The sequence below is a fragment of the Rhinoderma darwinii genome, chromosome 12, assembly GCF_050947455.1.
Source record: "Rhinoderma darwinii isolate aRhiDar2 chromosome 12, aRhiDar2.hap1, whole genome shotgun sequence".
In the NCBI taxonomy this organism is placed as follows: Eukaryota; Metazoa; Chordata; class Amphibia; order Anura; family Rhinodermatidae; genus Rhinoderma; species Rhinoderma darwinii.
In genome coordinates, this window is record NC_134698.1 from 73306675 (window position 1) to 73333693 (window position 27019).

Consider the following 27019-nt stretch of genomic DNA (forward strand, 5'->3'; position numbering starts at 1 on the left):
TCAGTATCGGCTGCTACAGGTTTAATCAAACATAAGACATTTTATAAAACAGAAAAAAAAAAATCAAAAACTCAACCTGCAAGTAGTCACTGATTTGCATATCACCTCACAAATAAAACTACCTACAGTTTATAACACAACTTATTCTTACTAAACTTCATGTAACAATCAATCTAAATCAAACAACACGGCGTTCTCAAACTTGAAGGCACATTGCGTTCTGTGGTCGGAGGGGATGTGGGCGGAGCCATCTGAGGGATCGACTTCCTTTAGGATCTGCTCTGTGATGGAAGATTTGGGTGTGGGGTGTTTGCGTTCCGTACCCTCCGGGAGATCATCCTCATCAAATTCTCCGACTGCTGTAATCTCTTTGAAGCAGATCCCCTCATCTTCCTCGGAGAAGTCATCTGTATCCAGCGGCTGGGCAGAAGTCTGTGCAGTGGGTGAGGTGTGACACGGTGGCATCGCCAGGTGTGGACTTTGCTGTCCTTCCTCTGCTGTTTCACCAGTGTCAGATGGACCTGAGTTGTCTGACTGACGGCTGACCTGCTCCGGCACCTCGATCACTTCTGAAGATTGTTCTTTATCAGTCGGATAATGTTCTTCTTCCAGTTCAGGTTTCTGTAGGTGAAACAAACAAGTCGTGAATTATTCAATAGGAAAATGTTGATCCTGTTACACTTTACTGGGGAAGGTTTTAGGGTCTGTTGATTTTATTTTTTGAGACAGAGCGGTTAAGAAAACGGCGGTGGGGCAGAAGATTAGCGCTACGCTAAATAACTGGAGGAATCATTGCGTCACAAATGGTCTAATAGACACAATGCATTTCTATCATTTTTCGGGCTACGCTGAACAGTTAGGGTATGTGCACACACACTAATTACGTCCGTAATTGACGGACGTATTTCGGCCGCAAGTCCCGGACCGAACACAGTGCAGGGAGCCGGGCTCCTAGCATCATACTTATGTACGATGCTAGGAGTCCCTGCCTCGCTGCAGGACAACTGTCCCGTACTCTAATCATGTTTTCAGTACGGGACAGTTGTCCTGCAGCGAGGCAGGGACTCCTAGCGTCGTACATAAGTATGATACTAGGAGCCCGGCTCCCTGCACTGTGTTCGGTCCGGGACTTGCGGCCGAAATACGTCCGTCAATTACGGACGTAATTAGTGTGTGTGCACATACCCTTACTGCCAAGTTTCCCCAAAGGTTACAGCTGTCCGCTGTGGGGGGCTCAAAACACACACACTTATGGGAGTTCGGCCCCATGCACACGACCATATTTGTCATCAGTAATTACGGACCCATTCATTTCTATTAGCCACGGACACCTTTCAGTATTTTTACTGATGGGTGTCCGTGCTGAAAAAGTTATAGAACCCGTCCTATTCTGGTCAGTAATTAGGGCAAGGACTCTCCCATAGAAGTCTATGGGAGCTTCTGTAAATACGGACGGTATACGCATGTGCATGGTATACCGTCCGTATTGCTATGCAACATGCTGATGACAATTTGCATCCTCCCTCTTTTCACAGACCCGTATATACATATGGAATACGAACCGTATTTACAGACACCCATCCGTATATACTGATGAAATAACGGATGCCTACTGATCCGTATTTACGGACAGTATTTCGGGATAGATGAAAATACTGTCGTGTGCATGAGGCCTTAGGCCCCATGCACACGACCGTGCCCGAAATTGCGGGCACGGCCAGCTGTCACCCGCATTTTCAGGCCGTGCTCCCATACTAAGTATGGGAGCACGGCCCGCAAAATGCAAAAGAACGGACATGTTCCATAATTTTCTGAACATTTCTACGGCACGGACGCCCATCCATAGCGCTACGGAAAGATGTCCGCGTTCAATGAAAGTAAATGGGTCCATTTTTGCGGTCCGCAAAAACTGAGGGTTTTTTTACGGTCGTGTGCATGAGGCCTTACAGAGTAGCTCAGTGGTTTCCGGATCCCTGATCACCTCTGCAATGATTCCACACCTGGATACAGCAGTCATCTCACCAGACAGGGTCTCGAGATTGGTACCCGCATCTATCAGACATTTATGGCATCCATAGGGATATGTCAAATGTCTGAAATCGTAATACCCCCTTTAAAACATGGCCGCAGTCTGAATGCAGGCTACACCTCGATAACTTGTGTGATCAGAATACGCCAATTGTTCAGGTGTTCTATACATACACAACACGCATAGTAAGAATATATATATATATATATATATATATATACACGCTATTCCGTCACAGCGTTCACTTCTACTCCTCGTCTTAGGTCAGGGCTTACGTTCAGCTGGATGTGGGTCCTTCTGTCAGTCATGTCCAGGACATTTATCAGCGGCTGATCCTCTAGAGTTGACCATGGAATAGTAGAAGGGCGTAAACCACTTTCTAAGAACTCTGCTACATTGTCTTCATTAATAAACCTTCTTTCCTACAGATTAAAAAAAACAAACAAGTGTCGGGTAACATCCTGCGTAAAACCGCGTACACACAGTGGGGATTCTCGCTAGTTAAACAATGAGAGGGTATTTGTTAGGGAAACCTGTTTAGTTTTACCCCCAGGGAACCAACGTGATCACGTTACCTCACAATGGACAACCCCTCAGCTGCTTTGTTTCCATGACTTTCGTTAACGTAGGCCTGGGAAAATAAAATGCAAGAGCAGCACGGATAAGGGGGATTCGAAAAAAAACTTCAAACCCCTTACACATGAAACTCAGGAGGTCTGCCATGTTAACCTAATTAAAAATGGCTGCTTAGATGTACCCGCCCTTCCTACAATATATTTAGCTGCTTCCTCCACATGCCGACAGCTGATTGGTGACCTGCTGAGCAACAGTAAATGTGATTGGTTAACACCCCTCTGAAGCTCCAACTTTAAAGGCCTTGTTCCCACAGTGCAGATTTTGAATGCATTTTTTAAGCCCAAAACAAAAAATTGGATCCAGTGGAGCAGACCTATAAGACCATCCTATATATTTCTAATATTTAGGTTCTGCTCCTGGTTTTGGTTGGAAAAAAAAAATACATGCAAAATCTGCAGTGTGTGAACAAGGCCTAAGGACTCCTTCACACGGCCATATTACCACGTTCCATGACATTGTATGGACAGAACTAGTGTTTCTAGGGGAGAATGTCGCCGTACATAAGACGCCTGATTGAGTATTTACAGCAGTACATAGAGGCTGTACGGCTCAGTAAGTTAAATTCAATTACAATATACTTTTGGAGGTAAATCACTGTAAGGATAGGTTCACATTGTGCGTTGTTTTTTTCATTTAGATTGATGAACGCCCTTTGAGAGACATGGGAGTTGTATCTGCCAAAACAAAAACCACATGCTAAAAACCCCGCAAAAAAGCACCGTGTGAACACAGCCTCACTGTGAAAGATTACGGTACTTTCCTATATACCAAGGTAATACAATCAAAATGAAAAACAAAATAAAAATAGCACTCGACGCCACAAAAAAAATAATAGATATAGATACACATAGAGATACACACACCCCAATAGACCTACTTATGTGCTAGTAAATACCCACCCAGCCTCTTAATTGCATATACCCACAAGATCTAATATATCTAAGATTGATACAAAGTATATATAATAAACAGGCACTGGATAAACCCAAAAATAAAAGTGAGAGAAAATAAAATAGCGCAATAAAATTCAATGTTGACCCAAATCCTGATACATATATACTGCATGGCCTTTGCGGTATCGGTTATTGCTTATAGCTCACCACCAATAGATGGCAGCACTATCAATACGTAACTGCATGTGGTCAACTAAAAGCGCAACTTCTTAGGGAACTACAAATACTGCAATCCCTGAAGTTAGTTTTACAACTTCATATACCAGCCGGGTCAATAATAAAGCTGGCCATACATTTTGGATATCTGTTTAACTACTGCCATAAGGAGAAAGAGATAAGCCACAGTAATACCACGCTAGCGCCGCTTATCTCCGGCAGGACAAAGAATGGCACAGGTTGAAATCTATAGTTGCGCCTCTCACCAGATGGTTCACATCCAAGTCCCCTCCCCCCATAAGTATGGACATCCAGATAGTTTGCACTCTTCTGACCATATAAATGCTGTCCACACTTCCCTCTGCTGGGATTAATCCCTATTGTGTGGGAAGACGGAGTGGAAAATACACCCAAAACCCAACCCCAATAATATGTGTCTTACTATTATAGAACATAGAATTACCTGCATAGAATTGCTATTTACACCAAAGTAGAGATTTTTCCATAGTCCAAAGCACTCCGAGGATTTGGTCAGCTCAATAACCATGTTGTCCTCCGATACATTCACAGCAATATCATTTGTATTCAGGTTATACTGCGGCAGAAATTCTACAAATAAAACGTAAGGGATGTTGGTAAACGTCACGCAAAACCGGATTTCGCACTGGTAGCTGCTGACTTCGGAACTTATACTGTGCTCATCAATATCTTTCACATGTATGACCAGAGTCAGCGACGTGGCGTCCTGGCAACAAGTGAATATGGGGCATTCGGGAGGGTCCTGGCTCAGGGAACTTTGTTGGTCACTATCTGCCGTTGTATCTTGAGTCTTTTCTGTTGTGGGGGGCTCCGTGGTCACGTTGGGCTGGGGGGAGATTTCTTGTTCTTGGCTGGTGGGTTGATTTGTTGGTTCAGACTCGGACGTGTGATCCTGCATCAGTTTGAGGATATTCTGCTGGACGACGGGCACCGTAATCACCAGCTGCTTCTTAATCTTATTGAACTGGGCCGCCCCCCGCTCGTCCTCCACCAGGTACGGTAGTTTGAGCTGCAGTTTATATGCCGGTTTCTGGGATTCTAGTCGGAGATTCTTTCCTTCAATGTGAAGGTCGAGATCAGAAGCGGAGCTCAGCAAGGGCAAGTCTACAGTAATCACCAGCTCCTTCGGCACCGGACTGGGCGCAGAGTCCCTGGCGTCTCGGTAATCCTGGAGGTCCACATAGGAGCGGTGTCTGATGGTGTAACGGGGGACGGTGGGCTCAGGGCACAGCGTTTTACATTCAGCATGGGATTTATTGGGCGGGTGCCGGCTGTTTTTCCGGCTCTTGTTCTGATATTCTGGGACGTCATAAGGATAGGGGAAGCGGAGCGGGTCGTTGTGGTCTTGCAGTTTGGGGGTGTCTCCAGCAAGGGGTTTGCGGATCACAGTTGCTTGCGGGACCCCCTTATATTTTTCACTCAAAGTCCGGACATTTCTGGTATCAAGAAGAACATTGAATTGCTGGGACACGGTGTCCAGGGCAGTGAGATCCACCATGGAGCGGAATTTATCATTCCTGGAGGCCAAGAGTATGGTGTCCGGGTGGAAGACTACGTCATAGATTACCTCCTTGGTGCCCCCTGGACTGAGCTCCTCTCTAGGGGGCGTCAGGGTGCAGGGGAGGCGCCAGTGCTGTCCAGACCGGCCTTCCTGGTCTGTGCCGGGCTCACAGCGCGGTTTACGGACCAACGGGTTACTACACACGTTGAGATAACACGTCTCCCGCCCATTCACGCTCGTCTGCAGCACATGCCCGGGCTCCGGGTGGATGAACTGGATATTCACCCCTCTCTCCCGCTCCATCTCACTGATCTCCTGCTCATAGCGCCGCCGGTTCTCAGGATCGCTGATCTCCTCCGCATACTGTGAGAAAAGCTCCCGGAACCTCGCATCTTGGAAGGCGGTTTTAAACCGCTCCAGCTCCTCCGAGGTCACGTTGAGCTCCTCCAGCTTCGTCGCCATTCTACTCTACGACTGATCACCTAGGAGACGGGCGCATGGTGATGAGATCAGAACAGACCTGCGACTAGGCAGTGATTGGCCGAGGCGATAACACGTGGTGCGGAAGTCATCCGCCCAGCCAATAAAGACAAAGCATTGCATTGGTTGACATAGTGAGCAAACACCGCGGTTATTTACAGAGGAAGCGCGGCTAGAGAACGGAACATGTGCACGTACATGGGATGTGTAGATACAGGCATGATGGGAGATGGCTCTGATCGAGAAATACAAGTCCCAGTATGCACTGCGGTAACGTGCCTCCACAGAGATCTACAACAGCTGCAGCGCTTCTTATGCTATGTTTAGCGTGGGCCACACCTGTTGTAGCGTTATATGCCAGCAGGGGCTGCCAGTCATGGAGGTAATGGGAACAAATTATGACCCTGTCACATATAGAGTGAAGATTAGAAAGTGGCCAAGAAAAAGAAATACCAACAGGAAGAAGTCACAGAAATGATCTTCAGAATAGTCTTCAAGATTGAGACAATCACAGGCGGCACAAATAGCGGTTGTCTCATCACATCATTCAATTTCAGAGGAATCGCTGTGAGGTCCTGCTCCCGAGAATTCTGGGAAACAGTTGCTTTCGTTTTGTTTTTTTTAGGGGTATGAGGCCTTGTTCACACAGTGCAGATCTCACATGTATTTTCTAAGCCAAAACTAGGACCAGAACCTAAACAGAAGAAATATACAGTCACGTCACATTATTATGATCACCTCCTACTTTAGACGTCGGCAGCGCGCAGCCCATGTAGGAAGTGATGTGTCCTGGCTTGGTGGGTATATAAGGCGTGTGGTCGGCTGTCTGGTCACATATTACTCGTTGTTGTCATGGGTAACGGGAGATTTATCAGAGTTGCTATAAGGGATGATTATTGGTTTTCGGGCCGGGGTGTCAGTATTTCTTACACAGCGCAGTGTGTGAACTGTTCGCGTGCTGCTGGGGTGAACGTGTATCGTGAGTGGACAAATGGCAGCATTGGGAATAACCGAGGTGGAAACTGCGGAGCGCCACGTGCCATTGATGTGGGAGAACGTCGGCTACGAAGAGTGTGCGAGTGCCGAACCACGCGCTACAGTGGAGCAGCTCACCGCGAATATCAACCAGGGGGCTACCGGACATGTCTAACACAACAGTTCAGGGAACCCGACTGCGTATGGGGCTCCAAAGCCAACGGATGGTCACTGCTCCTATGTAACAAAGGTGCATCGGGGAAAAAAGGCTTCAATTTGCACGGCAGTATCGGAATTTGACCACCGATGATTGGCACAGGGTTGTCTTCTCCGATGAGTCACGGTTTCTGCTTCATCGAACAAACACCCGGCAATCATTGCTGGAAGAACACAAGCCGGTGGCGGCAGCGTTATGGTCTGGGGGATCCCAGCAAGGCAATGCGACATGTGACACAGCTAGAAATTTCCGACAGTGGCTGGAAGAGCACGACCAAGACTTCCAAGTACTTCCCTGGCCCCCTAATTTGCCAGACTTGAACCAAATTGAGCACTTGTGGGACCTCGATCGTCTTGTTTGCTCTATGGATCCTCCCCCACGCACCCTCCAGCAAATGTGTGATGCTCTGCAGTCAGCGTGGCGCCAGATACCGGAGACCCCCGACCAGCACCTTATTGATCGTTCCCAACCCATCTAGCTGCTGATGGTCATAATAACGGGACTCAACTGTGTATAAAGGGAGGTCTTCTAGCTCTACTCTACTGAATCTAATTCTGGTTTTGGTTAAAAAACAAAACAACAAACCACATTCAAAACCTGAACTGTCTGAACAATGCCGGAATAACAGTCCAAGTAATACAGCGACAGCTCAAGTGCTCCAGAACGGGAACTGCTGCTAGCCAACAGTTAACCGATCTGGCTTATAGAAAGAGGGGGGGGGGTGTCAAGTGCAAGGGAATCCCCCCGTTTTTACATGCATATGTCCTAATAGGGATAAGGACAGAGGTTGTCTGAATAGGGAAAACCCATTTTATGGCCTCATGCACACACCAAAGCCATATGCACAGAGTATGTATGGTGGCACACAGTCCATACAGCACCCCAACCTCCCGAGAAGGCAGGCAGAATATGGGTACGATCAAATGATGCAGTCACGTTGGTTCGGGGTTTTTTTTTTTTTGCCAAAAATGCCACAAATTTGCAAAAACTGCTGGAAATGAACTACAGTTTGACTGCAACGTGTGGACATACCATATCTGTGAAAAACTGCACCTAATGGAACAGCCCCCATATATTTTTTTTTTCCCTCTGATCCTACAAATATCTGCATACAGAGGGATTATCAATATCTATTGCCAACGTATTACAGATCTACAATACGGATATATATATATATATATATATATATATATAGCCTAAGTTCACACGTCGCAGATTCAACACAGATCTCATCTTTTCCATTGCAAAGTATAAAATCTGCAGTGAAAAATCCACGACATGTGAACTCGGCCTAAGCCCTTATCCAGACGAAAGTGTGTCAAGTTGGCCGTGAAAAACTGCCTTTTGTCACGGCCAATTTGCATCCGCGTGGGACCAGTTTTCATACACTTGATTATTGAGGGATCCGTGAGAACAGCCAAAAATAGGACGTCTCATTTTTTCACGGGCCTTCACACGGTCCGTTAAAAGAACGGCCGTGTGAATAGCCCCATAGAAATACATTGATTCTTATGCAGCCGTGTGACGGCCGTTAAAAAAACCATCCGTCACACGGACAATTTCAACATTTGTCTGAATAAGGGCAAAGACTTTTATCGGATCTTGATATATTCGCTGCTTCCAGACACAGATTCAGCCTATTCATTTCGCGTCGATTGGGGTGCAGTGCCCTTATGGAACGCTCCTCCCAATGATTAGATCTGGGAGCCACCCAGTTCTCAAGCCCTGGTGGTTTGCTTGCATTACAACCAGGCAGATCCCAGGGCACAGAATTCGTACGGGTTTGGAGGGTTAATGAAGATTATGGGCACTTTGCCTTTGGACCTGTAGTAAACCACATACTAGTGCACCTCCTGTTTGACAGATGTTTGTTTTTTTTCTTTGGGTCAATTAAAGCACACAAAAAAAAAAATAATACGACTGAATATTTGTATTGCCCCATATAGAAAATTCTTAGCTGAATGGTCAAAACACCAGAGAACAGGATGAATGCAGTCACATGTCTACATCATGTGAGGTCACTGCAGTTCTATCGTTTAGATAGATTTCCCAATGTCTTTTATTCATTAATGCATTTACGCAAAATCTATATATTTTTTTCACTCACCCTTTGCTAAGCAGTGACTTTAAATATGCTTTACAGATTAAAGGGGTTATCCGGGTTTTTAAAATTGATGGCCTTTCCTTATTAGGTTGATTGAGGTCCAACTCTCGGCAACTGCAGTGATCATACGCGCGCCGCAGCCTCTTCATTGTTTACATAAATTTCATTTTCGTTTGTACTTGCACCCGCTGTTACATTCATAGCGGCTGTGCAAGGTAATGGGACAATGCTGCACAGCCGCTACGAACGTAGAGTGAGAGTTAGACCCCTACTGATTTATTAATGGCCTACCCATCAACTTTAAAAACCCGGATAACCCCTTTATAATATTCAACTTGTCAGATCCTTGTTTTCACCCGACAGCAGATAAACACATATATATATATACACACACACACACACACACACACACACACCTGTAATGTATATAAACAAATGTCTATAGTATTACAAGCCATTGTAAATATTTCATGTAAATCTTTTGCATCGATTGTGAACCCAGTGTAATACATTATACAGAATTATTTATTACAAAACATTTTCTAATTAGCCAATACATAAAATACAGACAGAATGTACATTAAAAAAAAAAAAAAAAAAACATTTTTTTTTTTTTTACAGAGAGGGTCCTAAAATCTTCTGTCGCCACAAACTTATTTTCATCATCCAGTCAAACGCTCTGCAGTTTGCTGAAATACAAATATATGAATGTTACTTTATATCATATCCGGCGTATGTGAGAACTACTGATATAATTTTGATGCGTTGTGTGCTTCCATAGATCCATACAGTCTAGTGTAAGAAATAAAGGAGATCTGGTACAGGCTGTTGTGGATCTAAATCTTTCATGAAGGTCACGGATTTCTCACCTAATCTAAGGTCATGGACTATCTCGCCTGGCTACCAAACACTCCAGGCAGCCCCTCCCTCCCACATCGACTTAGTAACTAGAATTAGGGAAATACGTACAATGGAACATATGACGGCCTCTATTGACAATGAACTGGACAGGTTCAAAGTGGTGTGGGATCCGTGGGACAAGTATTGGATACAGGGATCTCAAGATTAGGTGGTAGGTGGAGCTCCGACTATCCCCCCCCCCCCTCACACCCTTAAACCCCTGTGTTTTTTCCCAAATGTTTTGTCTGTCTATTGAAAGTTACTGTCTTACTATGTGAATTGCATGGCCCTTCATGCTGCTCTAAGTTATATGTATGTTTTAGAAAAATTTTCAATAAAAACACAGTTGAAACCAAACACTCCGGGCCTCACTGGCAGATCCGGAAATGTGATCACCTGGTAGGTTCTTATCTCGGGAGAATCACTTTACAAAGCATCAGAGTGTGACGACATGTGAAAGTTAATTTGTTCCCGAACAAATAAATTACCACTCTCCAATATAATGCTGAGCCAGCGAAGGTAGCCGATGTTAATGGTGAAGTGCATGTAACCGGTCATTACTTTGGTGTTGTATAGTAGTTGCATTTAACCTGCGTATTGCAGACCACTCCCGACCAGATGTCTCATTAAGGCTACATTCAGACTGGGAACGTCAGCAACCTCGGATGTGAAAAACTGAAGTTTTTCACGTCCGAGTTGCACCCATGCAGGGCGCGTTGTCACGGACTAGTCTATGGAGGGATGCGTGAGACGCAGCAAAATAGAACATGTCATATTTTCTCACTGATCTTTCACACGCTCTGATGAAACAACGGTTGTGTGAACGGTCCCATTGAAATACATGAGTCCGTGTGACTGCCGTTGGTTTAACGTGATACCCGCTCGTCTGAATGAGCCCTAATGCAGCGAGTTCTGTCCCTTGCACTACAGCTGTAAACTGAGAAACATCTGCAAAGACTTGTAACGAGGGACTCTTACCTGTCTTCCGCTGTTCTATTGGATGGGTAATAGACCTTAAAGGAAAATCCACTTCTTGGAAATGAACCCTGAATTAAAAAAAATAAAAATGGAGCAAAGGAACTCAAATAGTTACATTACATAAAGAAAGAAACCCCCTACCTCAATGCAATGGACTGACCGATGTTTTTTGAAAAAAAGTTTGTAGTTCGTTTACATAGATTCATATTTTATTCTTTTAGCATGATCAGTATTATGAAGCTTGAAGAATACTTGCCTCACCTCACAAAGACATTTTTTGGCCATATACCCTCAGACTACAATTTTACTCATGGTTACGTTCTGCTGGGGAAAAATATTAAAAGGGGTCTCTGACCCCCTAAGAGTAACGTCTATTGTACCCCAAATATCTAAAACTAACAAAATGCAATATCGATCTCGGCAGATCAATGACAAATAGTACCTGGACATATGAACACAACAGTTAATCGCAGGCAGCATTGGTAACGTGCTGTATCAACTGATATCACCTCTGCGGCCAGCGATTGGTTGTTACTAGTCACGTGTCCATGTACAGCAAATCATTACGAGGCAGGAGACCAGATCACTTGCGGCCCGGAATTAAAACAACGTTCTTAGATGTCACAACCGTCCTGCATCATCCAGGCGGAGTGTGACCGTTTCCGTAACCCTCATAGGAATCAATAGAGAGCAGAGTGCCCACCTCCCAATCGGTTCTCCCGTGAATGCAGTGGCCACCTGAGGGCAGGTGAACCCCGTTCTGGAAATAGATGCGGGTCCCAGAGCTTGAACCCACATCTATCAGACATTTATGGCATATCTTATGGATAGGCCATAAATGTCTAAGGTGTGAGTAACTCTTTAAGGCATATCTTAGGAAGCACGATAGCTCTTTATGGGATTGCCTCATGAGAGACTGCTTGTTACTTTCATTTTTCCAGAAAAATGAAGAATCCTGCATTTTCGGTGCTACTTTGCAAATATTGAGAGCTGAAATGGTCTCCCTCCGTTCTCTGCCATAGGCAAAACCAAGTAATGGTAACAAAAAGGTTTTCTTACAGGGTTGATAGTGAGGCATTCTGTATTCGAGATGGAGAAAGGATCGTATTTATCTGCGATGACTACTAAATCAGGCAGAGGATATAAGCGCAAAGCATAATCATATGCCCAGTACACCGGACTGACAAAGAGCGGAAGAGGCGTCAAGTGACCCTGAGACAGGATCGTTTTCACAAACTACAAAATGAAGCAAAAGGGGAGAGAAATGTTAATGAAACGTAACACACTAGACGATGTAAGAAAACTAGTGAGGACGAGAGCAAATAACATACATGATTTGGAATATCCAAACTGCTGCTAGGGAAGCGCACACAGTTCCTGCACATTTTGTTCACCAGATCCTCCCGAAACACGACAATTTCCTGTGTGCAGTATTGGATTCTGAGAATTGAGAGAAGTTACATTAAACACAAGGCTGGTCATTATTGCCAGTTACTTACCCATCATTCATTTTGAGGGAAGGTTTTCCTAATGAATTTCTATTTGGTGTTTCTATGGAAGTATCACATTTAAAAATGGACTGCATTGGGTTCATTGCTATTGCATTATACACTTGAATGGCAAAATTGGTAAAATAAATCCAAATATTCAGTCCCTAAACGGATTATCTGGATTGGAGCAGATGTCAATTCAGCCTGTTATTCACATACGAACATCCCATGTGCATGTATAATACACACCACACATATTTGTAATTAAACTTTTAAAAACCATTTGACATGTCAGAAGTTTTGATCAATGGGGGTCCGAGCACTGAGACCACCACTGATCACGTAAAACACCGCTCGCTCGGCTTTCCGAGGAAAGCCGATCAGAAACTAAGTGGCACAGCGCTCACCCGAGCGCTTCTGCTGCTTCGTTTTAGAAATCGGTGGTGGTCTCAGCGCTCAGACCCCCACCGATCAAAACTTCTGGCATGTCAAAACTTTTTTAAAAGTTTAGTTACCATTTAAGAACTGCATAAAGTCACAGACAACACTGATAAATATCTGTACAAACCAAGGTATGATTTAAGTGACAAGTTAACCCCACCTGCAAGGATTTGTAGTGAAAATGGAGAAAGGCACTCGATGTCTAAAGTCCGCTGTAATGTGTTCTGCGATAGGAGGCCTGCAGAAAATGTTACGAAAGAAAGAATTAAAGTTCAGCAAAAATAGGATTTACTCACAGTTATCCATGAGTAAATGATGAAATTAGACAGCAAAATATGAACCAACATTGAGATGTAATTCTACCTGGGCAGGATGAAACCAGGGCCGGGGTCCTCAGGACCAGGTACAAACACAAACCGGCTGCTGTTAAATGTGAAACAAAACAAACATTTAAAAAGGGAAAACTTCAGAAAGTGATGGATCTGTGTGAAAAAAACACATAGAAACATCCAAGAATAAAGCAAATAAGAAAGGTTTACCTTTTGTGTATACTTGGGTACTCACATATCACATCTGCGAGAGTCTTCAAAGAGTCTAAAAGTTCAGGGGGGAGAAATTAAAAACATTCCCTAAAGTTTCTTTGAGTAACAAATAACCGTGACCAGAAATAACTAGTAAACATACAAACCATCAGGAGCCTCTGCCATTTAACAGATAATATAAATCATATAGTCAGACGCTATTGTGATATTTTCGTTTTCTCATAAGTCTATGGTTCTAGTCACACTACTGTCTTATAGATACAATATCATGTTACAGGTCATCCATTTATCAGATGTAAATAAACCAGAAAGCCATCAGCATGCAGCATGATCGAAAACCAGAATGATCAAGTATCCGTTGTATAATGTCCGTGTATTTTCTCATGTACACTAATGTACCTTTCAGTGACTGATTTTGATTTTTCCCATAGGGCGCTGAAGAGAAATTGCCACAGAAGATGAAGCAAGTTGGCGGAGCTGTGGAATAGCCTGAAAAGAGGTAAAAATACATTTGCGGCTTTAATATAAAAATATCTAAAAAGGTCACGGGTTGCCTAATTTAATGAGTTTGAAAAGACAGCTGGCACTAACTAGGCGAAGGCAGATTTTTTTTTGTGTGTCTGTGGGGGGGGGGGGGGGTGTTTTTTTTTATCAATAGGTCACTGTGCACACTGATTGAATTCAATTGAACGAAACCTAAGGTCACTGCCTGAAGAGAACGATTAAAATTATTTTAATAGTATTATTCCTAAAATTGGCTCTTAAAGGCCAAAAGTATCTAAATGCAGGCACAAGCAGATGGTCAGAACGTGTGAGATAGGTCTATGGGTGATCGATGATAAACCCACAATCTCTATTTATGATATAACGGATACACTAAACCAACTGCTACAAAATAAATCTACGCGTTTCAGTACCACGTGTTTTAGTGGCACATCTGATAAAAAGGGCGGCCATTTTTATCAGAGTCGTGCACATGCCGGGAGGCTTTTCCAGTACGAAAATAGGGCTAACCGGCATGTAGCGAAATTCAATAACATAATCCCTGATGATGTACCACTAAGACACGTGGGACTGAAACGCGTAGGATTATTTTGTAGCAGTTGGTTTAGTGTATCAGTTATATCATAAATAGAGATTTATAGGGTTTATCATCTATCACCCATAGACCTATCTCACACGTTCTGACCATCTGCTTGTGCCTGCATTTAGATACTTTTGGGCTTCAAGGGCCAATTTTAGGAATAATACTATTAAAATAATTGTAATCATTCTCTTCAGGCAGTGACTTTTTTTTTTTATCAAGGAGTAAAATGGCTAACAACTTGCTCAACAGTTACTATAATAGATGTATAGAATGCCAAAACTACAGTTACAGTCCATAGGAACACATTGCGTTGCACGTAGGTGCTTATTTATGAAAATCCCAAGAAAGTTGCGAGACTTCTAATTGAATCCCAGCCTACGTATTATACTAGATGACTGCATCATTGTAATTCCCAATCAGCAGGAGCAATGCGGATAATACAGCAGGTGGAGAACTATTCCCCCTTAGTGTTTAAAGCTACTTTTTACAATCCCTCCGTTCACGGAATTTGAATTCACCACTACGGCCGACAAGCTCTACCAAATCCTAATCAAAGGAGTGAATGACGGAAGTATACTGTGGCACTGCCGACTGCTTACATTTCAGTGATTAGTATCGAATATCTAATCATCCTGCCCAGTGACCGCCATTATAAGTTGTATGAAGGGGAAGGGTCTGTATCGAACATTCAAAATATTATTGCGGTCAAGACTGAAAATACCTGAGAACATGACATGAAGTTTCTCCATCACTTCCACCTGATCCAACCACAGATCAGACAAAATCACAAACATGGCGTCCTCATTCTCCTCTTCCAGTTGTTTAAGTTTGACTGAAGCCTTCACGGATGTTGCGGATGGTCCACCAAAGAAATTGGTATTACCGTAATATGCCCTAAGAAAAAAATGATTGAAAAGGGATTTTACCTGTACAAGAAAGACTATGCCCCATTTTTCACAAAGGAGGGAAAACCTGGTGGTTGATGTTTCTTTAAGGGTTATTCCTATCCGATCCCAAAGGAACTGCAGCACAGCTCCATTCAAGTTAGTGGGGTCGTGCTGCAGTCCCCTGCACCGCCACAGTGAATTGAATCTCAGGATCGGCAATCAGACCCCAACCGATCAGAAAGTGATGGCATATCCTAGCGATATATGCCATCACTTTGTGACGAGACTAACCCTTTGAGGAATGATATACTTTCACAAATTGATCAGTTTAACAATAGATCTTACATTTCCATAGCGCTAAAACAATATTATGAGTTGCCCCAATATATTCAGAAGGCAAATTTAATGCAACAATAAAAAAAAAATCTCCTTACCGTGTTGTGCTGGAAGGTTCAGTGGGAGGAAATCCAAAAGCATTTACATAAAATACTTTGTCTTCATACCAGCCTGCATAAAAAACAAACAACATATTACATATCTACTCTATAGAGTAACGAAACAAAATCATGACGTGCTGTGATCTTACCTTCTGATAAAACAAAGCAGGACTCGGTGTACAAGCCGCTATGGAACTGGTGCAATGATGTTAAAGAAACATATTACTAAATAGCCAAAATACAGTAGAGAGAAGAAAAAAAACAATGCAACGATGTAAGGGTCCTGAACACAACCGTCGACGCAACAGCAGCGTTTACGTTTTTGTAGCAAACAATATATTTGTGATATTATAAACGTATTTTTACCTGGATACAGGTTAGCGCCACTTTTTTATATTTGGGTCAAGTTTGCAAAACGCTGGCAATATAGAATGCCAACCCTGCAGCCGCTTGGTTAAGATGCTGGGCTAGACAGCCAACTCAAAAATTGCTAGGAAAGAAACCTAATATTTGGTACGACTTGAAAAACAGACTCATTACCGTCTAAAGGATTGAGACTGGTGAGAATGAGGGTATGTTCACACGCACTAATTACGGACGTAATTCGGGCGTTTTTGCCCCGAATTACGTCCGAAAATAGCGCCTCAATAGCGCTGACAAACATCTGCCCGTTGAAAGCAATGGGCAGACGTTTGTCTGTTCACACGAGGCGTATATTTACGCGCCGCTGTCAAATGACGGCGCGTAAATAGACGCCCGCGTCAAAGAAGTTACCTGTCACTTCTTTGGCCGTAATTGGAGCCATTATTCATTGACTTCAATGAATAGCAGCGCCAATTACGTCCGTAATGGACGCGGCGTTCAAGCGCCTGCACATGACGTTACGGCTGAAATTACGGGGATGTTTTCAGGCTGAAACATCCCCGTAATTTCAGCCGTTACAGACGCCCTCGTGTGAACATACCCTAATGGTAAAAACGTGTTTGCATGTACGGTACAATGGAGAAGGCAAAAAGAATTCTGTGTAACATTCAAGTTATGGTTTATAGGAACACACCAAATAGAACGTGATCCATAAGAGGGCATGTCATTGTCAAAATTTTAAAGACATAAAATAAAAAAAAATAAAAAAACTATATATATATATATATATAAATAAAAGAAAGGATATTGCTTTGCTGAGATCAAGCTGAACTGTTCCAGTGGGATCTTCCAGGAAATATTTTCCCTGTCAATAGAACATAAAAGATATTAATACAGATCAAAAATCAAGACCAATAAATTAGTGATTTTCATCAATAAAGTATATTAACTAAATACAACAGATTCATCGCTACGTTCAGGCCGGTCAAATAATTAAACAACCATCACATCCAGAAGTGCTGAATTACTGGCAGTTTAGTCAAGAGTGTGTTTTTCTCTCACCTCCTTCAGCTGCGTTATCATTCCGAGTACAATCACATCTCCCAACTTTGATGCACTGCCTAAGAGGTTTTCAACAGTTTTGAGCTATAAAAGACACACACAAAAAAAAGAACTAAATATGTCACATCTGCGTAACTATAAATGGCTTTATACAGGGGGATGTATATAGAAAAGCGGCTGTCTCAACAGGACGATCCCTTCTCTTTAGAAGGCTATCAAGGCAATTAGCCAATATCGTAAGGGAAAGTTGGGGAGTCGGAGATACCTCTCTATGAAGTCCGTACGCTCTAAATAAGACATTTAAACAGCGCTTGTCCAGAGTCCAGCAATATGTCCCTCCATTATACCTGAAATTTGCTTCTGCTCTCATCAGGGTTCGCTCCAATGACAGGCGGTGTGAAGAGCTCATGTCTGTGAGTCCTCTGTAATACACAAAACGCACATCAATTCTAGATCACATGTAACCATCTTTACTGTACAAATACAGAATTCATCCTTCCACTTGAAATAGGAATTTCCTCCCACATGTATCTGCTTATAAAAACATGCATCTGACTATCCTAAGGGGTATTCTAGTTTAGCAAATCATGTTTAATTGTTGTACAATGATATGTTATGTGATTTTCTCATATACTTTATTAAAGCGTCCCTCCGGTCCCAGCACAAAATTATAAATAATGACGGAGGTTTATAGAGTTATATTACCTGGTGCCCTCCAGTTGCGCCCCTCTGCTGTGGATCCGCTGCGTTGGGGTCCCCTCTGTGTTGTCCCAAAATGGGCACAGCGCTTTTCAGACTGAGTCTAAGACGTTCCCTTTGTTCTCTGGTTGCCCAGAACTCCTCACGTGAGCAACTCTGGCCAACCCAAGAACGGTGGGAGTGTCCCAGACTCAGTCTAATTAGTCCTGCAGCCATGTTGGAACACAGAGGGAACCCCAATGTGGCAGATCCACAGCAGAGGGGCACAACTGGAGGGTACCAGGGAATAACTCAATTTTCCCCGTCATATTCAAAATGTTGTCGCGGGACTGGAGGGTCGCTTTAATTTCTCAGCTCTGCTTTTAATTATTTCATGGGACTCTTCATTATTTACTCCCAGAAGCGGAGAATCTGGCCACCTCCTGTGATCATCACACAAGTTGTTGTGTAGTTACTCAGTATCAGAAACAATAAGGGCAGGTAGTTACATTTCGACATCCAGCCATCTCACCTGCTGAAGTATTGTGTATCTCTCTCGGAATAACTCTGCTTTGTCTCTCGCACTGCCGAGCAGGTTGGGTTCAGGATAATTAACTATTTTTATGCTGCAGAACACAGGAAAATGTATGCAGATACGTAAAAAGTTTAAAACAAATCGCATGTTTACAGAACTACACGGTGAATGGTTTCGTTATTACAGCGCATCTAATGAATGAGAAGCGGTGGAGTATACGGGCAATTGAAATCATTTTTAATTTAAAGTCTCCTTTGTGGAATATGGAAATGAACAGCGATAAAAAAAAAACAAAAAAAAAAAAAACAGATTCACTCACGGCAGGAATTTCTTTCTTTCGCAGTTATAGATGAATCGTGGGATGTCGTACGCTCCAATAATGTTGAAGATGTGCTCTCTGGAACACACAAAAAGAAGATAGGCAATCCAACGTAACACATGACCAGTGGTGGATTAAAATAGTAAATATATGGTCCATAATATGTAAATCATTACTACAGTCATTGTTTTAGTAATGTGACTTAACAGAACTCAACTGGACTACCTAATGGGGTTGTTCTATAAGGACCAAGTCCCTATGCCCGGTTACAGAATACAGACGTCTGGAAAGAGAGGCTCCCACTCTGAAGGACTGAGCACAACCATGTATTTCTTGGTTGTCCATGTATTAGAATGGGGGCCATGTAATACGAAATTTCTCCTGCAGCAAAATATGTGGCCATCCGCCGCATCCTCGAGCAATCACAGCTGATGCAATAGAATTTGAGAGACTTTACAGTGTATAAGGGGGGATATCTCATCAAGACAACTTCTCTTTAAGGCCTGATTCACACGAGCGCTGCGCATCTCAGACATGAAAAACTGCAGTTTTTCCCGCCCGTGGTGCATCCGTGCTCAGCACTGCGGTACGTGATGTCACGCATCCCCCATAGTTGAGAGTCTGTGGAGTGATGCGCGAAAAGAACGGACATGTCCTATTTTCCCACGGACCCTTCACACGGTCTGTTGAAACAACGGCTGTGTGAACGGCCACATTGAATTACATAGGTCCGTGGGACGGCCGCTGTTTCAACGGCCGTCCCACAGACGTTTAACACGTACGTGTGAATAAGGCCTAAAATTAAGCTTCTAAAACCTCTGATGATATCCCTAGGGAATGCGCCGGCTGGCCATACGTTGCACCTGCAGCGGCCACTGCTGGTGAAATGTTTTATTACAAATTCAAATATTTAGTCGACCATATAACACAGTGACCTGCGTTTTGTTAGTGGCGATCCACTCTGAGGAGTCCTGAGTGGGGCACTGCCCTCTATGACATCCATACGACCCATCATTTATTAAACTGGTCCTTCATAGAATAGTTTCTTCTAACCCGACCAGCATTATAAAGTTGGGGCAGATTTTGGTAGTTAAAGGGGAATTATATCTGCAAAGGGAATGATTCTGTCCTTTCTTCCGATGTATTTTCTTGCCAGGGTCTATTCATATTATACTTATAAAATGGATCAGGCCAATATCCCCAGGAATGATCATAAACGTTATCTTACATGGTTTCATCACACGTGCGGCTGCATTCCTGTACTGCGGTCTCCACTGCCGACTTCTCAATCATGTTAGAAGACACTAGAACGTTGTAATAGTCAATCAGAGAACACACAGTATATAATTATCACAACAACGATACCAAGTGCTCAGAAATATTAAAAAAGGATTATTTCCGTTTCTACAATGTCCAAGAGCATAATTCCAAGTCGCCATTTAAAGCCGTTTTCCTGAAATAAATTTTTTTTTTTTTAAAAAAAAGGGGGAAATGCCATAAAACAATTTAAAAAAAAAAACACAACGGGGAGAGAAAAAGCCACGGCGCCACTTGGTATGGATCAAGAAGGTGGTGTAAGGTGGTGAAGAAATATAAATGCTCACCGTGTAGGTTAGAAGAGTTGAGCACTGGGGTCCACGAGGTAGCTGCTGCCAGATCCGGGCCGGTCGCCAAAGGAGACCGCTTGGGTACGAAATTTGCAGATAAAAACAAGGATCTATACGGCGCTGCTGGTTTGTAGTGGACACATGGAAATCCTGAGATCGGGTAATAGTTTTGTAAAAAACTGTTTTAATTGCAACGCGTTTCAGCACCGAACCGGCGCTTTCATCAGGCATAGGTTTACAGAAGGAAAGAGGCAGGTTTATATAGCGCCAGTTCAGACTGGATAATTGCTCAGAAAAAACCGCGAAAACACAACATCAGGTCAAAGTTCAAAAAAATGTGTATATACAATCAATAGACGAATCATAATATAAATACATGGATGATAAAAATAAAGATAATAACAAATAAAAAATAATAAAAGAGGCTGTGTACTCAACAAAAGGATCGTAGCAAGTTAAAAACTAAATTGTGTAAATAAATGTCATCGTTTTATTCATATTTTTATTAACAGGAAAAATGCATAAGGTGTCATGGGAAAAATGGGGTGGGTAAACGTTGTTTGACTAAGGGTTTGTATGTATTGTTAGGAAGTGATACTGTATGTTATGTTTAGTTTACATGTCGCCACGGAGACCAGAAGGGTAACGGAAGCCGAAGCGCTCCAAAACCAAGTGGAACGCAAGATGGAACGCAAAGCGCGAGAGGAGGAAGGGAGGCTCAGGAAGGACCGTCGGAGGCTGACAGACCGGGACAGAGTGTGAGCATCAGACGGTGGGTGAGTGAAAGATGATTACCAGATATCAATGTGTAGCAGGGACTAAGATTAATAGGTAGGTCTATTACTTGTGGGTATTGGTCGTGTGTCCACAACAGGAGGGTATGTTTGACTCCGTGTGGAAAAAATGGAACATAAGTTAGTGTAGTAGAACATGTCATGCTGGGAAGATCTGAAGGATAGAAGGTTTAATTAATCTAAGGATGATTCTGTAATATCATTCAGACCCAAAGGGTGAAGAGTGTTCAATTTAAAAATCCAATAGTTTTCTCTCTGTTTCAATTTGCTAAATCTGTTTGGGACGTCACTGCTGATGTGTTCTATTGGAGTAATATTAATTTTATTGAATTCGCAGTTATGCATACGGAAAAAATGTCTAGAGACACTGTGCTTGAGATATCCGTTATTTATATTGAAACGATGGTTATTGATTCTGGTTCTCAGACACTGAGTGGTTCTACCAATGTATTGCAAATGACATGGACACTCTAATAAATAGATGACAAAAGAACTGCCACAATTCAGCAGAGACTGTATACTGAAAGTTTCATTGGTGACTGTGGATGTGTAATTCAATTTTCTGTGGCTAATGGACTTACAGCAAAGGCAACGTGAGTGTCCGCATCTGAAGGACCCTTTTATACTAGAAAGAAAGTCTGTGTTGGTAATAGGATGTTTATTAATTCTGCTGGGGGCCAAAATGTTTTTAAGGGATAGGGACCGTCGGAAAGTAATATTTGGTTTACATCGTAGTGCGTTTCTTAAATACGGATCAGTCCTGAGGATGTGCCAATGTTTGGAAAGTATGTTCCTGATTGTTTTGTTACCCCTGTTGAAGGTGGTGATGAAATTGAGATGGGGATTAGTTGCACCCAATTTAGGAATCTTAGCTGAGGGATTGAGGCAAGATATATGTGTTAGCTTAGAAGCTTTTAGTCGTGCACCTTTTATGAGGTTTTTAGGGAAACCTTTATCTTTGAACCTTTTTTCAAGGACCCCGCATTCTTTGACAAAGTCGTTGTTAGTACTACAGTTTTTTCTTATCCTACGGAATTGCCCAAAAGGTACGTTTTTCAACCAGGGACGATGATGGGCGCTTCTGAAGTCAATATAGCTATTGACATCGACTAGTTTAAAATGTGTCTTTGTTATGAATTCTTTTTATTTGTTATTATCTTTATTTTTATCATCCATGTATTTATATTATGATTCGTCTATTGATTGTATATACACATTTTTTTGAACTTTGACCTGATGTTGTGTTTTCGCGGTTTTTTCTGAGCAATTATCCAGTCTGAACTGGCGCTATATAAACCTGCCTCTTTCCTTCTGTAAACCTATGCCTGATGAAAGCGCCGGTTCGGTGCTGAAACGCGTTGCAATTAAAACAGTTTTTTACAAAACTATTACCCGATCTCAGGATTTCCATGTGTCCACTACAAACCAGCAGCGCCGTATAGATCCTTGTTTTTATCTGCAAATTTCGTACCCAAAAAAAAAAAACACAAAATCATTACTCACATGACCAATCCACGGCGCTCCGGTGCTCTGCGGCGCTCTATGTTGACAGTGCTGCAGCGATGACGTTGGTATACGGGTAAGTCATCGATGCAGCACAGTCAACAAAGAAGCGGAGAGCACCGCAGCGGCTGCGCTGGATTTGGTGAGGTGAGTAATGGGTCTTATTGTTTTATAGCATTCCACCCTTTATCCGAACTAAGAAAACCCCTTTAATGATTAGAAGAATTTGGGTGCCCAGGCACGCTGGGGTCATGCGCCTTGCGGCTTGTACAGGTAAAACAAATAATTTCAATGTGCTTCACCTGTACAAGCAGCGCGGGCCGCATTGCAAGACCGCAGCAATGTGCGGCAAAACTGCAACTGCAGCACAGAAACAGCATGAAGGGGCACCCTTAAAGGGGAAATGTATACAAAGAGATAGATACAGGTCAGCAGATCACATTGGTGAAGTCTGGGAGCTCCGAGCACAATGGTCACATATCATTTCCTTTGCCTCCACCACAACATACCAATGAAAGCAACTATTGGTTTGTATGGAAAACGGGGCAAAGGAAGGTGCACTATGTATCTACAGCAGTCTACGGACATCGCATTACTGCACCACGGAATACAGCAGTGTGCACGAGGCCTAAAGCAAGTAAGGTAAAAATAAGATACTTACATGGCTGCTTCTCCACGGCATCGATGACACTGTCTATGACATCCTCAAGTTCTACTTCATTTACAGACCTCAGCGCTTCACTTAGGTACTTGCTGGCCTCCCTAAAAAGAATACATTCAGGTGAAGAGAATACACAATTTCTTTGCACAGTTTTTTAATTAAAGAATATCTGCACTCCTCAAACTTTTGATAGGTCATAGAGACATATCAAAAGTTTGGATCGGTGGAGGTCCAGGTACCGAGACCCCCAACGACGCTGAAACGAAGAAGCAGAAGCGCTCAGTGGAGCACCCGGCATCCCCGGCTGTGATCAGCGCTCCGTCAGGCTGAAGACGGCTCATGTGGACATTCTAAAAACATATCAAAAGTTTGCTGAAAGTGCAGTTACTCTTTAAAGTGGCACAGAGCACCCCTTAATATAGGAGCCGCCACGGGTCCGTCCGTAGAATCACCCAGAAAACAGCTGATTTTACCAGGGGAAGCCGAGGATAGCCGGACACATCCCCCGCAGTGGCCACTGATGTATGGCTGACTGTGTAACACCCGCTCAGCTCTGGCGTATAGAGGGGGTCCTGAGCAGGGAACCCCCTCTACCATATCCATATGCTGTAATATGGGCTTTATGAGACAACCCCTTTAATGTCTGTCGGAGTTCTTATTGCTGGACCTCTAGCGATGTCAAAATAGCTCCTGGCGGGTCCCGACCAGCATCTGAAGTCTGCAGAATTTCGATCATTCCTGATATAAGTTATCACAAAAAATGGCTCATCGTAACGTACGACCACCGCGCACACGCGTCCTATGTATCCTCCCCTAGAACGCTTCCTTATACCTCTGCACGGAGTCTGATGGAGCATGCCACCATTTTTTTTTCTGGCAGGTTCGTACAGAATCCGAAAGAAATAAAATCCGCAAATAAAGCGCAGTCATAAGGTTGTGTTCTAGAAATGAGCGAACCGATTGAATTTGGTCCAAATTTCCCAAAAGTTTCTGATTCGCCAAAATCCCATTCCCGCTTCACCAACAGCAAAAAAAGCAGGCGTTGAGGGATGATGTCGTTTTGTCCCATGTGACCAATGCAGCCTGTGATTGGCTGCAGCAGTCACACGGAACAAAATGACGTCATCTCAGAAGGCTAGCAGGGACGACTCGATACGGAAGACCAGACGAGGATGGAATCAAGTGCCCGATTTCCCTGTCTGACTCTCCGAAGTCTTCTAGGACTATATGCAACTTGGACATCAGTCAGACGGGGCAATCGGGGCGCCGTCTATTCAATCCCAATAAATTCCCCGCAAGTCGCGTTTCAGGAAACTCGCTCATCTTTACCCTGTACACATCTCGGTCACAGATTCCATCCTATTTGACGTGAAAAATAACGACACATTCAGCTATTTTTCCCGTCAAAAAGACAGTTGTTATAAACAGAAACCAGGTCAGAATTTTATCATATACTTAGTGCAATTATTGAATGGGATCTTTCATGGTTAACTTCCAGAGGATGAAAATCTGTCTGGGTCACGTGATGGACACACAGGTGCAGGGCTCGTTACAGTACAGTTATCAGAGCGCTCTACTGTAACAAGCCCTGCACCTGTGTGATCACACGACCAGGACAGACTTTTATCCTTTAGAAATAAACAAAAGGACAAAATACAATGACAGCAAGCAGAGGTGTTTAAAAAAAAAAAGCTAGAAATTGAAGCACAAACTATAATAGAAAGTTGCAGAACTTTATTTACTGAAACTGAAGTAATACATAATTACACATAACCTATAATCACACCATCATACATCAAGCTGCACACTATATTAGGGTTACTCACGCCCGCAGTAGGAGGCCATGCATTTTAAAGGCGGAGGAGACTTTACTCTTCAATCTATCAGCTGCCATCTCGAAATGTTCGCGCCAAACCCCACAGACAGCTGTGATGACGTCATTGCACTAACATCCGCTCTAGAACACGAATAGACTGACACTAGAGTAGACACTTTGTTTTCCTCCTATGTCCGCATGATGTCGCCATTTTGTCGAAGACCAAACTTTGCTAGGCTCTAGTATGCATTGCATATGTCATTTTTTTTCTTTCGCCACCAGCTTTGATATAGTGCGTGTCTATAACCAGAGTGTGATTACCAACAGATCTAGGACTACAAGTTCCAGCCTAACTTTATACTATCCTCAGCATGACCTGCATAGAACAACAAGCCCGAACATGCTCTGTGTAGAGCAACAATTCTCAAAAGAACAATACTCCCACACATAGTATAGGACTACGGAGTCGGTCATTTATTGAAATATATCTCTCTCTCTCTGAGAAGAGACGTTATTTATAAACGCGTCAGGTGGTTTGTCCCTCGCAGCCACCCGTCCGTCTGTGTTATTACTGTACACGGGATGATGTTGACAGTTGGGGATCACCTCAGACTTCACTGACAGGTTATGGCCGCTGCACATCGCTTCTGTGTGGCGGAGGAGAGGAGCGGTCACTGCGCTGCCGTGGACCAGCACTGTCTCTATGTATGGGGGGGATATGTGGTAAGAGGTGGCCTGGAGCTCTGTGCAATTCACACTATGGAGTCATTTATGCGGTACCGGCAGACACGCTGGTGACGCATTACCTCAGGTTGACCTAATTTGGGCGGGAATTTGGTCAAGGATCTGTCCAACGTTCTCTGACAAATCTGTAAACCCCGGTGTCAGTGCCACAAAACATGACCTGTGACTGAAGGGTGTTTGAAATATGCCCCCCCCCCCCCCCCCCAAAAAAAAAACAACAACGCACAGACTGGTTATCTTGCCGTTGCCCATAACTACCGATTTCATTTGTGTGAAGTGCCGCAATCCTGTCATACAACACGACAAAACGTATAAAAAGGGCTGGGGGGGGGGGGGGTCGTGCTTTACCTTGTAAGGGCTCATTCAGACGAGCGTAATACTCGTCCGTGTGCTTGCGTTGAAATCACTGGCAGCACGCGGACCCATGCAATTCAACGGGGCCATTCACGCATGCGTTGTTTATCACGTCGCGTGAAACACACTGCAATTGGTGCGTTTTCACGCACCCGGTCACCCATTGAAGTTTATGGGTGCGTGAAAACCACGGACGCACATTCGCGTGCTGTCCGTGTTTCACGCATCAAATGCATAGAATGGCAGAGAAATAAATGTAAAAGAAAAAATGAAGCGCTTGCAGGCACGTAATAAACCCAAGCCACACGCAAAGCACACTGATGGCAACACGCAACGCGCACGGACAAGAAATGTAGGAAAAATGCTGCGTTTTTTACACACGCAAATCGGACACGCTCGTCTGAATGTAGCCTAAGGCTAAATTCACACTTTGAAAACGGCGTCAATTTAAAATGCAGAAAAACTATGGTGGAATTAAAAAAATGTTTCCATTCCCCTCAGAGGAAGTTTATAAAGTTATGTACCCCAAAATGGTGCCATTAGAAAATACAACTGGTCCCAGAAAAAAATCAAAAAGAAGTTATGGCTCTTGGAAAGCGCGGAGGATAAAATAAAAAAAATGACCCCAAGAACGCGGCATTAGAAAGGTCAAAACTAACCGCGGCGGAAAGCGGTTAAAGTCAATGGGAGAAAAATATAGATCCAGTCGTGAGTTTGTTCTCTTTAGGCTT

At 43.4% G+C, this 27019-nt stretch overlaps 3 protein-coding genes and 1 long non-coding RNA gene across 9 annotated transcripts in view; 2 read left to right on the plus strand and 2 right to left on the minus strand.

The window, feature by feature from the left end:
* DNAAF2 (dynein axonemal assembly factor 2) lies at window positions 1–5815 on the minus strand. Its single transcript, XM_075844014.1, has 3 exons — window positions 4238–5815; window positions 2305–2451; window positions 1–621 (listed from the first exon to the last, which is right to left on the minus strand). The coding sequence occupies exons 1-3, from the start codon at window positions 5774–5776 to the stop codon at window positions 169–171; spliced, it is 2139 nt and encodes a 712-aa protein (XP_075700129.1). The 5' UTR covers window positions 5777–5815; the 3' UTR covers window positions 1–168.
* On the plus strand, window positions 4926–18972 carry LOC142664730 (uncharacterized). The gene is made up of 3 exons (XR_012851362.1): window positions 4926–6176; window positions 13873–13940; window positions 18834–18972. It is a non-coding gene; the product is annotated as an uncharacterized LOC142664730 (long non-coding RNA).
* POLE2 (DNA polymerase epsilon 2, accessory subunit) lies at window positions 9598–26310 on the minus strand. 3 transcript variants are annotated; one of them, XM_075844017.1, is made up of 19 exons: window positions 26283–26310; window positions 23375–23475; window positions 20038–20113; window positions 18810–18887; window positions 18488–18581; window positions 17625–17699; window positions 17278–17361; window positions 17024–17080; window positions 16002–16050; window positions 15850–15922; window positions 15250–15422; window positions 13841–13930; window positions 13439–13493; window positions 13263–13322; window positions 13060–13137; window positions 12300–12408; window positions 12028–12204; window positions 10969–11036; window positions 9598–9779 (listed from the first exon to the last, which is right to left on the minus strand). In XM_075844017.1, exons 3-19 carry the CDS (start codon window positions 20100–20102, stop codon window positions 9761–9763), a joined length of 1404 nt encoding a protein of 467 aa, XP_075700132.1. In that variant the 5' UTR covers window positions 20103–20113; window positions 23375–23475; window positions 26283–26310; the 3' UTR covers window positions 9598–9760. The 3 variants fall into 3 exon arrangements, with proteins under 3 accessions (XP_075700132.1, XP_075700131.1, XP_075700130.1); XM_075844016.1 differs by lacking the exon at window positions 26283–26310 and adding an exon at window positions 25997–26072; XM_075844015.1 differs by lacking the exon at window positions 26283–26310 and adding an exon at window positions 25201–25976.
* The window catches only part of KLHDC1 (kelch domain containing 1), a 23040-nt gene continuing 21504 nt past the window's right edge, over window positions 25484–27019 (plus strand). Inside the window, exon 1 of one of the 4 annotated variants that reach the window (XM_075844019.1) lies at window positions 25484–25913. In XM_075844019.1, the coding sequence (XP_075700134.1) occupies window positions 25818–25913 (96 nt within the window). In that variant the 5' untranslated portion in view covers window positions 25484–25817. The remainder of the gene's footprint in view (window positions 25914–27019) is intronic. The other 3 variants (XR_012851361.1, XM_075844018.1, XM_075844020.1) reach the window with 3 other exon arrangements.

Bases quoted from the DNA above. Each gene is read 5' to 3' on its own strand.
- DNAAF2 (XM_075844014.1), bottom strand. From the start codon at position 5,776: ATGGCGACGAAGCTGGAGGAGCTCAACGTGACCTCGGAGGAGCTGGAG. The intron at 2,452-4,237 runs GTAATTCTATGT...TTTAATCTGTAG, and splicing joins TAAATAGCAATTCTATGCAG to GAAAGAAGGTTTATTAATGA. The intron at 622-2,304 runs GTAAGCCCTGAC...TTTCACCTACAG, and splicing joins GGACCCACATCCAGCTGAAC to AAACCTGAACTGGAAGAAGA.
- POLE2 (XM_075844015.1), bottom strand. From the start codon at position 25,268: ATGGCAGCTGATAGATTGAAGAGTAAAGTCTCCTCCGCCTTTAAAATG. The intron at 13,931-15,249 runs GTATTTTCAGTC...ACCTCTTTTCAG, and splicing joins ACTTCATGTCATGTTCTCAG to GCTATTCCACAGCTCCGCCA. The intron at 12,409-13,059 runs GTGGGGTTAACT...CTCAATTCTCAG, and splicing joins TTCACTACAAATCCTTGCAG to AATCCAATACTGCACACAGG.